Raw genomic sequence first — 13,732 nt, 5'->3', positions numbered from 1 at the left:
AGAGTGTTAGAAAGCCCAGTGACCTTACATATCTTAACCTCATTCATAATAAGCACTTAGTTTACTCAACCATACACTTAACCACATGATTCTGTTGCCACAGTTACAATATAAAAACTCTCACCCAATCAGATCTTCATCAGTGGAGTTCTAGAATAGCCAATTACAGCTCACAACACAACTGCCCTAGAGTCACAGTGATGCTCATCTAGTAGTGACTGCATCCATTCTACTGTCAGAATTATCAAGGGCTAATGGATAGAGATACAGCCCTACAGATGTTTTGAACCTCTGGTATGTTTTATTTATTTATTTGTTTTTATTTTTATCTTTCTGTGATGAAGAAGAGTCAGTAAGATTAAAAAAAAAAAAAAAAAAAAAAAAAACTTTTATTAAACAAGGATGAATTAAATTGTGAGGACTTTTTATTATATAACAAAATATTTATATTTTAAATAAATTGTTTATTTGAACTTTTTATTAATCAAAGAATCCTGAAAAAAATGTTTCACCATTTCCACAAAATTATTTAGAAGCACAACTGTTTTCAATGTTGGTGAGATTAGATATGATTTATTAAGAAATGTTTCTTGAGCAGCAAATCACCATATTAAATTATTTCTGAAGGATCATGTGACAGCAAAGACTGAAGCAATGACTGCTGAAAACAGTTATTTTAATAATATTTAATATAAATAATATAATATAAATAAAATATGTAATAATATTTTAATAATATATTTTTTATATGTAATATGTAATCATATTTCACATTACTACTTGTTTTATTGTATTTTTGATCAAATATATTCTGGCTTGGTGACCCTAAGAGATATTTTTCAAACCCCAAACTTTTGAATGGTATTTGCTTTTAAACTATCAATTGTCTATGCAGAACTTGGAATATGATACACAAGCCATATGGACTTTTTTTTTTTTTTTTTTTTTTTTTAAATAGACAGACATGGTCACTATAAATCGTTGTTGTTGTGGAAAAGGAGAGTGTGACATTTCTCTCTTTGTGTTTTGTCCATGGAATAAAAACATTGTACAGGTTTGGAGAGACACAAGTACTCCGCAATACTGAGCAAATGTTTATTTCTGAGCCAACTACTCCTTTAAACAAATATTTAGATGAAGACAAACTTTGATAAAGTGCAAACGACATTCTAAAAGCCAGGAATCCCTATACACATATTCATAAACATCCATGCCTTCCCAACATCTGCATCATTGCTCATGTATAGTATGTTGGATGGCTTAGATGAAAATCATGCCAGCACACCTCGCACATATATGTAACCTCTCTTACACACACGCACACACACACACCATTCACTCATCCATGACAAACATTCCTATTCTACCCAGCAACGTTCCTTAATAACAGCCCCCCCATTTCCCTCTGGCCACAGACAGACCCAGCCACGCACGCCAATCCCGGCGCTGAGCCTCCAATGCGCGGCCCAGACACAGCTTTCCCTTGCTGGAGGAGGGGTGGGGGAGAGTTACCCATCTTTCTGCAGGCTGGCTGTTTTTACCATGCTCACAAACATGAAATAATGAGAGCCAGCAAAAAGGCTGATGGCATCGGGGTCACTCATGCATACTGCAGCCCAGTACAGCAGCGGCTCAGCGGGGGTCTGGCATACTGTCTGCCCGTCTGAGGTGGCGTGAGTACGAGGGGTCAGCGCGTGACTGGCAGGCTCTCATACGCACAGATATACTCGCATATAGACAGCCTGTCTGAGAAACAAGCTGTAGTAAAGCATAATGTCACCACTGCAGGGTAAAGGCGTATGACAGCACATCTGACCCAGTAATGGGGGAACGGGCCAGTCTGGATGTTTTCACGCAAATGTGTTTATGTGGTATTGAAGTGTCAGGAAATGGGGGAAAATAAAATGCAATGATAAAAAGAAAAGAAACTTCACAAATGGAATTAATTTTCAATTAATGATACAAAAAAGTGAAATAAATAACTAATTATAAATAAGTAAAAAAATGCTCTTTAAAATAATATACATATATAATCTTTAAAATAAATAATATATACATACGTCTGTGATGAAAAAACTGTTAGAAATTAATTTGATTCCCAGTTCCAAAAGAAGAATAAGGAAGTAAATCTTAAAGAGTCACTAGACAGTTTTAAGAAATAACAGGTACAAACTCTCTTGCAAGTACACTTTGCAAAATTCTTTGCAAATACTTCTTTGTAAATTAACCCCTAAATTCGGATAATACTTCTGGATCAGTCTTTGTTATTGTTTCAAGATGTGCTGGGAATTATTTCAGAGCTGTGATTTTACCCAGATAAATATGGTGTATGTAATGAGTTATTTATATCGCTTATCACTGGAGATGGGAGAACCAATAAGGAAAGAGAGTGCATGTGTGCTAGAGAGAAACAACATTTAAACGTGACGTGTACAGGCAGGTGCTAGTGGTAATGCATGACCATTTGCCAAGGATGTGAGTCCGACACATTCATACACACACACACAGATACACATGCAGGCCTTGAACAGATGTAGTGTGCTGTATTAGTGCAGGAGGGTGTAACATTAACCCTGGCCTGCTGTCTCTCTGGGACCTGTCTCTCTCGGGTGCCAGACAGACCCTGGTTTCCTGTGTGCTGCCCGCACTGAGCAAGTGCACGAGCAGAGGTGATTCTACACCCTATTTAAGAAGGCTCCAGGCCCCCTTGTCTATCATATTAGCCTCCCTAAAAATATGTGATTAACGCAGCTGTCACCACCAAACTCAATGAAAGCCAGTTACCGCCTTAGAAGAAATAATTAAAAAGAAAATTGTGAGACGAAGTTTAAAACAAATAAACATTTATGCATCTGCCAGTTGCTTTCATTCAAAGCGACTTGCGACATTGCATTCAAGGTATATATATATATATATATATATATATATATATATGTATTTCTATCAGTCCTTGTCTTCCCTTGGAATTCCCTAGCACCATCCATAAATGTTTGAGCTACAGAAATGCACTTAAAATAAAATAAAATAAAATTTAATTAAAATAAAATCAGACTGAAATAAAGTCACAATAACAAGATATCAAGCCAAAATAGTGAGAGATAAAGCTGCAATTTTGAAAATAAATGTTTGTTTTATTAGATTGTCAGGGCATGGAGGAAAACTAAATACAGTGACAAAAAGAAAATTCACATTTCTGATAATAATACAAATAAAATAAAAAAACACCAATAATTTTAAAATAAATCACATTTTTTAAATAATTAAAAAATATATCTTTATCTTTAAAAATAAATTATTAAATGGCAATAAAGATTTAATTAAAAAATAAATAAAAACCTTGGTATCTTGGTCATGTCTTCTAGTGAGCAGTTTTTTCTAGAAAAATAAAATTGCGATTATGAATATTTATTTAAATTGTATTTATTTATTTGATAAATCCATCTATGATTGCCTCAGACTCCTAAAAGTATGCAGTTACGTGATCTTTATCTGATGTTTACAGAAAAATGTAGCTGTATACAGTTATTGAGTCCAAAATGACGCACAGATTAGACTGAACATGGTGTTACAGGTAAACTCAGGCGGAATGGACTTCTACCCAAGGGTCCAAGGGTACTTCGGACAAAATACACATTTTTACATGCCACATTTGCTTTTTGGTTTATTAAAAATGCTACTGGGGAGAATTTTGAACTCACATCCTTTTGACCTGAAAAAACTATCTCTAAACTGCCACATCCAAATCTCTGCAGACTCTTGTGCATGAGAGCATGAGTGAGCATATTTGTGAGTCTCAAGGGCAAGTCTGAACCCTTCCACATGGGGTCACTGACCTGTCCTTAAGGCCACAGGCATTATACTGCAGTCTCCAGCTCTAGTACTTTAAATAGTGCTCTGCCAATTTTGAAATGGGACTATTTGTGTATCAATATGACAGTCTTGAAAGACGAAATCAGTCCCAGTATGTGTATAAGTGATATGAGATTGTGTGAAGCACAGTTGTCATTCCCAGTTCCCACACAGCTGCTCGGCACAGAAATAGTCAAAGCATTTGAGTTATTGAAGAGTTAAGAGTCACAGATCACTGAGCGTTTGTTCTCTGATCCGTTGATGTTTTACCCTCACAGCCCCTGTCAACAGCTCCTCAAACTATTTCTCTTACTTTCTCTCTCGTCTGTGCTTTTATTTTTGAACGTGAGCGGCACTTCCTGTGCCTCAAATAGAGATCCTTTGAGATTACGGGAAGAATATCATGGGGTTTTATGGGCTTGACTGCATGTGAGCATGTGTTTGCCCTTCTGTGCATTAGTATGAGCAGTGCAGCCCTCTGAAAAGGTGGCGTTACACATGAACGTGCCATGCATTGTGTCAAAGGCTGATGTGTAGGACGTGTGTCACGGCTGAAGGTGAAGCATGACTGTGCATGTGCTAGCATATAAGGAACACTAACTCTGTGATACAAAGCCAAACACTATCCAGCACAGGCTTAAAACCAGCTTGAAACTATAAAGGTAGCATTAAAGGGATAGTTTACCTAGACATGAAAATCCTGTCATTATTTACCCATTGTTCCAAAGCATTGTGATCTTTCTATTGTGAAACACAAAAGGAGATGTTTAGCAGAATGTCTAAGCTGCTCTTTTCCATACAGTTAAATTGTTTGGGGATTTATATTGCAAAGCTCAAAAAAATGACCCAGCAGAATTTGCAAAATTTCACATCAGCAAAAAAGGTGCATATTGTGGCATTGTATGAAGCACAGCTCAAATAGAAGTCACTTTAAAACCAAGTAGCTTTCTGTCAGTAAGTGTGCGAATCCATGTGAGTAATTAGAACGTTTTGCAAAATCTGCTTAGGGAAATCTTTCGCCCTCTCACAAAATTCCTGATTGCGCTAATTCCTGTTGAAAATATTCTTATTTTGACTGGGGAAACAATAAATATGACACATCTTAAGAACAAAGTTTGGATTCCTGAATAAAACGTATCTGAAAAATAAACAATTGACCTAGCTTTAATCAACATATGATCACAATACATTAATATATACAAATTATATAAAAGTCTAAAAGTCTAAATATTCTGTGCTATGCATGGGACTCACATCATTGAACCTTTTTATGAATGTGTTCATTACAAGAACCATCCAAATGAACCAATTTGATGGAATTAATCAGACTTTTCAATGCTAAAATTGAAGAGAGTGAAAAAGTGTGCTTGCTTTTACAGTTCTGACACAAGGTTAAACTGAGCTGCGTCTCATACAACATCATGTCCTAAAATTACACCTTAACATACAGTATGTCACAGAAATCCCTCCTGCATTAGACACAAACATGCAGCATGAGAATCACTGAGCGTCATCTCTGACTATAGCGGTAACTGAATATTGACAACAGCTGCAGGGATGGGAAATCATTCTAATTCAGCACTTTTGCACATAAAGGATTTTTCCGTACAGATTTAAAGCTTCACTTTGAGGAATGTTTCCGTTTTCGTTTACATCAATATATTTTTGTCAGAAATCTAACCGAGTGTGATAGATAAAAGAAAGCATGTGTCTCTCCAGCCCCTCTAGAACAAGTCCACTCTCTGACATTTCGGTCAATACAAAAGAGTAGTGTCTCACACATGCACATAACAGTGCGTTTCAGCTGCTGTCTTCACATATTTTCTGATTTCTCTCCCTCCAGGCTCTGACTGTTCCAGAAACTTCACCATTCCGTCAGGCGTGATCGAGTCGCCCGGCTTCCCTGACAAATACCCCCACAATCTGGAGTGCACCTTCATCATCATCGTCCCTCCTCACATGGACGTCACCCTCACCTTCCTCACTTTTGACCTGGAGAACGACCCCTTGCAGGGCTCGGAGGGCGAGTGCAAGTACGACTGGCTGGAGGTGTGGGACGGCCTCCCGCAGGGTGAGTCTAGATGTTGTAATTTTGAAGAATTCTGTTTGGATTTACAGTCAGGGTTCGGATTAGACCGCGGTACTCCAAAGTCTAGACCACCCGTGACTTTAAGAGGATTGCTTTTCCCATTTCCCTCTGACCTCATTGTCTGCTTTGAGATCAGTGTGCCACACGTAATTTGGTCACTTAATGATTTTTAATCCACATACCATTCACTATCGCACTATGGGCCATCTGGTTGGTTTATCCACCAGTCTATACAGCTGTTGGCTCTTGCCCTGTGACACGCACTTGCCGTCCGTCCGTTGGCCGCTGTGCTTGCAGCTCTGCCGGTATGAAGCTCAGGCGCGTTGCTGTCGTGCTGTTACTGCGGCTGCCGCTGGAGCTATTTTAGTAGCGAGCGTTGGCAGATGAAAGCGGAGCACAGGGCCTTGCTTTGCCTTATCTGCGCCAGGCGGGGCCAAAAAACCACAGAACCCATATTCTTCTGCACGTAGGGGTGGAGGAGATGGAGGACGGGGGTAACAGCAGCCATGGTAACCTTTATCAGGAAAGTGAAAATGGGGCATGAATAACACTGCAATAGGATTTAATCCTTGTCTGGAACAGAGCGCTGTGGAATACACTATTTTCCCCCCAGCTGTCTTATTAATGCTTCAGCCCCGAGACCCCCATACTGCCCCCACCCTCGCCATTCTGCCTCTGGGTTGGGCTTCATATTGTAGCGCTGCACACGCTGATATAATCAGACACACAATAACTGAAGTAGACACTAAAACGCAACAGTATATTTAAGGTGGTCTAATAGATCTAACCAACTTGACCAAGATGATCAGGTTCTCATTATATAATATAATAAAAAAGTCCATACTCATTATTGTAATGTGTTCGTATGTTATGTTTTATACTGAACAATCCATATTCATTACTGTTATGAAAATATGGTGGAAAATATGTTTAACTGTGCAAATGCATCTTTATTTGCCATATGAAAAACAAATATATAAATACTACTTAATATTATAAGGTTTTAATTAAATGTAATATTTTTTTCAATTTCACTGACATTTTCCACCATTTTTTTTCTTTTTGTAAATAAAATCAGTGGAAAAATATTTTTATTTTCTTTTTTAAAATATGTCATTATATTTATTCGTACTTATAAAACTATAAGATTTTCAGTATATTCAATCATATAATTTTGCTATGAAAAAGGAAGCCTATTTATGTTTCAATCTAAAGATTTTATGAAATATGAAAATATGGTGAAAGAATGCTTAATTGTGCAAAAACATCTTAATTTTCCATATGGAGAAAAAAATATATTTATTTTTTATAATATATGCTACTTAATATTATAATATTTTCAAAATTATTTTTTAAATCTTTAACATTTCACTTTATGAAATATAAAAATACAGTGGAAAATATGCTTAATTGTGCAATAACTTAAGTTTCCTTATGAAAATAGATATGTTCTATATATATGTGATATAATTTGTGATAATATTCTTCAATATGCACTATGCATTCCTTGCTGTGAAAAAGGAAGTCTGCTTTTACATTTGCCTGATTATATTTAGGTTACCTTTACTTTATTTGCAAAATGTGATTTTTGAAGGGGGATTTTAAGCAACTTTCAACAAGCAAGATTCACACAGATAGCATCCTGATCAAAGTAGTATGCAATAGCCACCTGATTTGATCATCAACACCATCAAAGGCGAGAGAGAGAGTTATTTCAAGCTACCGTTTGAGAGCACTTGCGGTATTAAAGCCCTTTCCTCTCCAAAAGAGAAGAAAATCAATGTACTTGATTGATATGAGGCTATTTCACCCATCCGGGACGCTGTGTGTGTGTGTGTGTGCATCAGGATGGAGTATGGATTCATTACTGTGAGACAGCAGCCTCTCCACAGCATTACAGCCTGACCAAACTAAATCACATACATTTGTTGACAGATAAACGTCCCAGAATTCAAAGAGGTGGTGTTGTATAGGTTGTAGGCACATAAACAGTATAACCAGCCTTATCTTATGAGTGGCAAGCTGGAGCAAAATGAGACCCGTTCACATCCCAGCACTGAGAAACCATTTCCTACATTTGTGTTTTGCAGTGGGACCTCTGATTGGGCGGCACTGTGGTACCAAAATCCCCTCGGAAATACAGTCATCCACTGGTATCCTCTCTCTGTCCTTTCATACGGATATGGCCGTGGCCAAAGATGGCTTCTCTGCTCGCTACAACATGACTCTCAAGGAGGTCAATGACAGTAAGTCATGTTTTTTTTCTTTCAGCTTCGAAACTGAATTGTTGGTCCAGCTACCAATACAAAAATGTAGTTGGAACTAAATGCAAGCTACTTAAGAGGGTGTATTTTAATATTTTTTTTTACAGAAACTGAACAAACCAATTCAATATGATTCAATAAAATGAATCAGAATACAAAGTTAGTCGCAGCACTGCTTGTAGCTACTCTTTAACTCTGCTGTTTATTTGCGTGTCTGTCTTTTATCTCTGCTTTAATATAAGAAAAATTCTGTGTTCCTCAGATTTCCACTGCAGTAATGCTCTTGGCATGGAGTCAAACAAGATCAGTGATGACCAGATCTCTGCGTCATCCTCCTTCTATGATGGCCGATGGTCCCCAAGACAGGCTCGACTTAACTTTGAAGATAATGCTTGGACGCCCAATGAGGACAGCAACAAAGAATACATCCAGGTGAGGTTTCCTCCTCTCACTTGTGTCTCTACAAGTTCCCATCCTTCTCAGCTTACTTACAATGCATTGTGGAATCTCAAAAGGCTTGTGAACGGACATATGGATTTGAGATTGGTTCTGGCAGGAAGTCGGCCGGGTTAAGTCGGCCTTCAGAATGAGCCTCATTACTTTAGGTGTTACTTTAAGTGGTGTGTCGTATTTGTGTCAGGATGCTGCTGAGTTGTGGGCTTCTGGTCGAGCTCACAGCTGTTGTGTTGTGTTAACACCTGACATCACTCCCTCGCTCTCAGGGTCCACGGCCCAGGCATCCATCTTGACAAACAGCTGTCGTAAATGCCAACATGCCCGAGGACCATACTTCACCCAGACGCCTCGGCTCTGTTGTGTGTGTGTTCAGAATAAGAGAGGTTGTTCTGTTTTAGGTGTGTACATGCAGCTGAGATCCACGTATCATCGATATTTGTCGATTTATTCAGGGTTTCAGGGTAAATTACCTGAAGTTACCTTAAAGGAATGCTGTGGGCACAATACGAGTTAAGATCTGTTGTTGAAAGCATCTGTGGCATAATGTTGTTTACAATGGAAAATAATTTAGACTTTTACTCTACTTTTACTATATTTTATTTTGATTTACTTCTCTGTTTTTGTGTGTGTTTATTAAAGCAAAAATAATGGTTACAGTTAGGCACTAAGTTGGAGCCAGTTTCAAAATAATTATATTATTTTATTTTATTTTTATTCTGTATATATATTATTGTTGTTATTTTATTTTATTTTATTTTATTTTATTTTATTTTATTTTATTTTAGTTTAGTTTAGTTTATTTTATTTTATTTTATTTTATTTTATTTTATTTTATTTATAGTCTCCAGTATGGCACTTGCAAATTAGGGCTAATTGTTAAAATTATATTATATTATATTATATTATATTATATTATATTATATTATATTATATTATATTATATTATTCAGATCACCTTTGCAAATTCTTTTTTTTTTGCTCAGTATTATGACCATTTAAATCTTTTTTTTTTTTTTTTTTTTTTTGTGAGAAGACAAAATTCTCAAAAGACAAAATTATCTTCTGTGGTAATTAACATTATTCCACAGATGCTGATGATAGTGTTTAACTTGTATTGAACCCATAACATCTTTTTAATATCTCATCAAATCTTCTCTTATGCTCTTTTTTCATTGTTTCTCTTCCTCTCTCTTTATTACTATTCATCAGGGACTCGCTCCTCAGATGTGGTAGGCTACATCTCTCTCTCTCTCTCTCTCTATTCCTGGTCTCTGGGCGCATGCAGGGGTTGATGATGCACAGCCCTCTCTGATGGTAACAGCCACTTGATTGATGAGGGTCCTTTCCTAGGAATAAATAGTTAGCAGCAGTCCTGGGTTCTATTGATATTTTTGTCTAGGTGTGTTTCTCTGTGGCCCTAAGCAGCTTTACAGAATGTTCTCGGTGTGTGTGTGCGCACGCTCGTATCTGTGTGTGAAAGCCACACCTGTCTCTCTGACAGATAACAAACGCTGCAGTTTTCCCGCTCATGTTCGGATGACATCCCACTGAGCAGTGAGAGCCGAGGATCATGGGTAACAGCCCTCCGCTAGGACGGGAGCTGAATGACTGATTAAGGAGCTCACTGCGGTAGAGGCGGAAGGGCAGAGAGGCGGCTCTCGCACCGCAATCATCATCATCATCGTTGCGGGGGGGTCCGGAGAGCGAGGGAGGGTGATGATCTGTGTGGAGAGAGAGAGAGTTGAATGAAGGTGGTTAGTATCGATCAGAGCTCAGGTGATTGATCTTAAGGCTCTGATAACACCTTCGCTGCTGCCCATGATCTGCAGGGAGGGGATGCCTCATAGTCCCACAGCTCTATCCATCTTTCAGCTCTTCCCTCTATCTCATTCCTCTCACATCCCTCTCTCATCTCTCCTTCTGCTTCTTTACTTATCTCACTCTCCCATCATCCTGATTTTAGTGGGATTGCTAAGGAAACTAGAATACGATATTAAAGTAAAATATAGTAATATAACTGGAAAATCAAACACTAATAATATATGTTCATGACAAGGAAACAAACTGAAATGAAGTAAAAAATAGTAACAAATTCATTTTAGTTTGTTTTTTTAATTTTACACAATATGTTGTAACACTAGACAGCCCTGAGGAATGTCATATTTAAAATTATTTAAATGTTTATTTAGTTTTAGTATAATTTAATGGAAAAAATATATACTTAAACTATTTAAAAATATATATGCAAAAATATTTACTCTTAAATTAAAAATTAAATTATCTGAAATTATAAAATAAAATAAAAAACACAAAAAATAAAAAAATATAAAAAAACTAGGCTGATATTTATGACTAGGGCTTTGTTCAAATCTCTTATCCGAACCATTACACCTTTTAGAGCGTGACATTTGTGAAATTTGCGAATTTGTCTGTCCACAATGACACTGTGATGTGACATTATCACAACCAATCTGAAGATATTTGAAAGTTAATATACTTTAATGTGGACCATGATTTTGGATGGTTGGGGGGGCTACCCAGCACAACCCACAGAAACCAAGCAATCGACAAAATGTCTTGTCATAATTAATTACTACAAAAACCCTTATAACAGCACAGATTTAATGACATTTTTCAATTTTTTCTCCTTAGGTGGACCTGCACTTCCTGAAGGTCCTGACGGGCATCGCCACCCAGGGTGCAGTCTCTAAAGAGACACACAAGTCCTACTTAGTCACCACTTTCAAGCTGGAGGTCAGCACTAACGGAGAAGACTGGATGATCTACCGCTACGGCAAGAACCACAAGGTACGATCACGCCGGAACGGCACCTGTGAGAGATAAAGCACTCAGTTGTTCTCTGTTTTCCTGTACTGGGTATAAAGATGAAGTAATGTGCATGTGACACTCAGAGAACCAGAAAATAACTGAAAAGGTGCAAGTGTAGTTTCTAATCAGTTTCTGTGATGGGTTAGTTTAATTGCTGGTTCTATTAGCTTAACTAAAAAGAAAGGCCATGCTGGACTAGCATAAACCAGCCTGGACCATCATGGCAATTGATGCCAATCTAAGATGCTCCTTTTGGATAATGAGAAAAACTAGACAGGGCTGCGTTATTAGAAACTGAATGAACAAGCTGGAGTAAAAAGGAAAATGGAGGAAGGCCAGAGAACGGAGAGAGTTGAAAAGAGTGATAAGTTCTGTGTAAAACTAATCGTCCCGTGTGGTACATGCCTCTAATCTTCATTTATTAACAAATCCCCTGGAAATCCTGTATGGAGTTGATTGCCAGACAGGGGAACATGTGAAAGCTCTGATGTTAGCGTGATGATTTTGGAAGAAGCTGTAAAAAACATCAGCCTCCACTGAGAATAACCTGCCGGCCACCACCAACTGGCGTTTGGGTCTTTAGCCCCGGACCCCCTGCTGGAATAGCCTCTGGCTTTAATCTTCCAGAAAATCTCAGAGCTCTGTCCTCCTTTAATGTGCTCGCTGTTTTTACGGCTTTAGTTTCAGTTCAGCTAAGCTTTGTTAAGAAGTCTGGGTGTGCTGGAATGAACGAGGCGTGACCGGTCAGTGTCCATTTAGAAATAGTACTATTAAGTAATGTTCTGTTTATTCATATGCCTGGAAGGAATATATTTCAATGTCAGCAGCTATCTAGCAAGATGCCTCAGTCCTGCAGAAGAAAAGCATTCATTCATGGCTTTTTTTTTTTTATATCACCTATATAGATTAACAGGAAATAGGGTGTTGGCATTGAAATGAAATGTAAATTTTCAACACTGTAAACTGTTTTATATGTGAGCGTCATGTAAATGGATTTCGAGTCAGGCAGGTTATTATTTTTCAGGGCTGTGTGGTGATGGTTTGGGTTGATAGCAACACATCAGGCTCTCATCGGTCTGGAATGATGATGGTGGAGGTGTGTGTGTCCCTGGTCCAGAGGACACTGACAGATTGCGTGTGTGTGTGTGTGTGTGTGTACGGACAAACAGGAAGAGCTGCTGAGGATGATCACTGTAGGCTGGTGGCTGATAGTCTTGTTATAAGTGTGTGTGGTGTAAGTGTGATATCAGCAGAGCTGGGCTTAATTTCTTCTCAAACTGCTTCAGCTGCTGTGGCGGGTTTTCAGTTCACTACTAGATTACCTGCAGCACACTCATTCAGTCACTGCTAAATCAGATCTGATAAGATCTCACACACACACACACACACACAGCTGTGCTCCAAAACCTTCTTGTGTGCCACGTAGGAAGCTACAGTATGACTGAAATGTAACCTTATAAGTTACATTACCTTATAGCTGATTTGGAACACTCAACAGAAAATAGACTCAGAGATAATCATGGTGATGTGCTAACTACTAATATTCTAATGAGCATAATATATGCCATTTTAATTGGCTTGAATTTTTTTTTAGACTTTCAGTATTGAAATACAAGTACAGCATAAAATTACTTAAAGGGTTAGTTCACTCAAAAATGAAAATTCTGTCATTATTACTCACCCTCATGTCGTTCCAAACCCGTAAGAACTGCATTCATCTTTGAAACACAAATTAAGATTTTTTGATGAAATCCGAGAGCTTTCTGACCCTGCTTAGACAGCAACACAAGTTACACAACTGACATGTTCAAGGTCCAGAAAGGTAGTAAGGACATCAATAAAATAGTCCATGTGACATCAATGGTTCAACTGTAATTTTTGAACATTGTAGTTGCGATGACCGAAGGTGTTATGGGTTTGGAAGTACATGAGGGTGAGTAATTAATGACAGAATTTTCATTTTTGGATGAACTATTGCTTTAAATACATTTATATTAGGGATGCATGATATTGGATTTATGCCGATATCCGATATGCTGATATTTTTTAACTCTTTTTGGTCGATAGCCGATGCCGATACCTATATGTTTCCTTTTGTTTAGAAACAACACCAAGTCTCTCCTGTGTGGAAATTATAAGCAAATTATTTTTAATTTTGGTTACTTTTTAACAAGAACTTATTTGTTAGAATTAAATAAACAATAATGAAGTTCTTTTATAATGACAGTACATTGAAGCTTTGAAA

At 37.6% G+C, this 13,732-nt stretch overlaps 1 protein-coding gene across 1 annotated transcript in view; it reads left to right on the top strand.

Annotated features, from left to right (window-relative positions):
* The window catches only part of LOC306876866 (neuropilin-2-like), a 76,143-nt gene that overhangs the window by 26,594 nt on the left and 35,817 nt on the right, over positions 1-13,732 (top strand). The window contains exons 4-7 of the mRNA XM_079428302.1: positions 5,693-5,920; positions 8,029-8,184; positions 8,465-8,634; positions 11,311-11,466. Of these exons, the coding sequence (XP_079284428.1) occupies positions 5,693-5,920; positions 8,029-8,184; positions 8,465-8,634; positions 11,311-11,466 (710 nt within the window). The remainder of the gene's footprint in view (positions 1-5,692; positions 5,921-8,028; positions 8,185-8,464; positions 8,635-11,310; positions 11,467-13,732) is intronic.

The sequence above is a fragment of the Barbus barbus genome (assembly GCF_936440315.1).
Source record: "Barbus barbus genome assembly, chromosome: 11".
In the NCBI taxonomy this organism is placed as follows: domain Eukaryota; kingdom Metazoa; phylum Chordata; class Actinopteri; order Cypriniformes; family Cyprinidae; genus Barbus; species Barbus barbus.
Note: the sequence above shows the minus strand (reverse complement) of the source record. Positions and strands in the feature narration are given on the sequence as shown.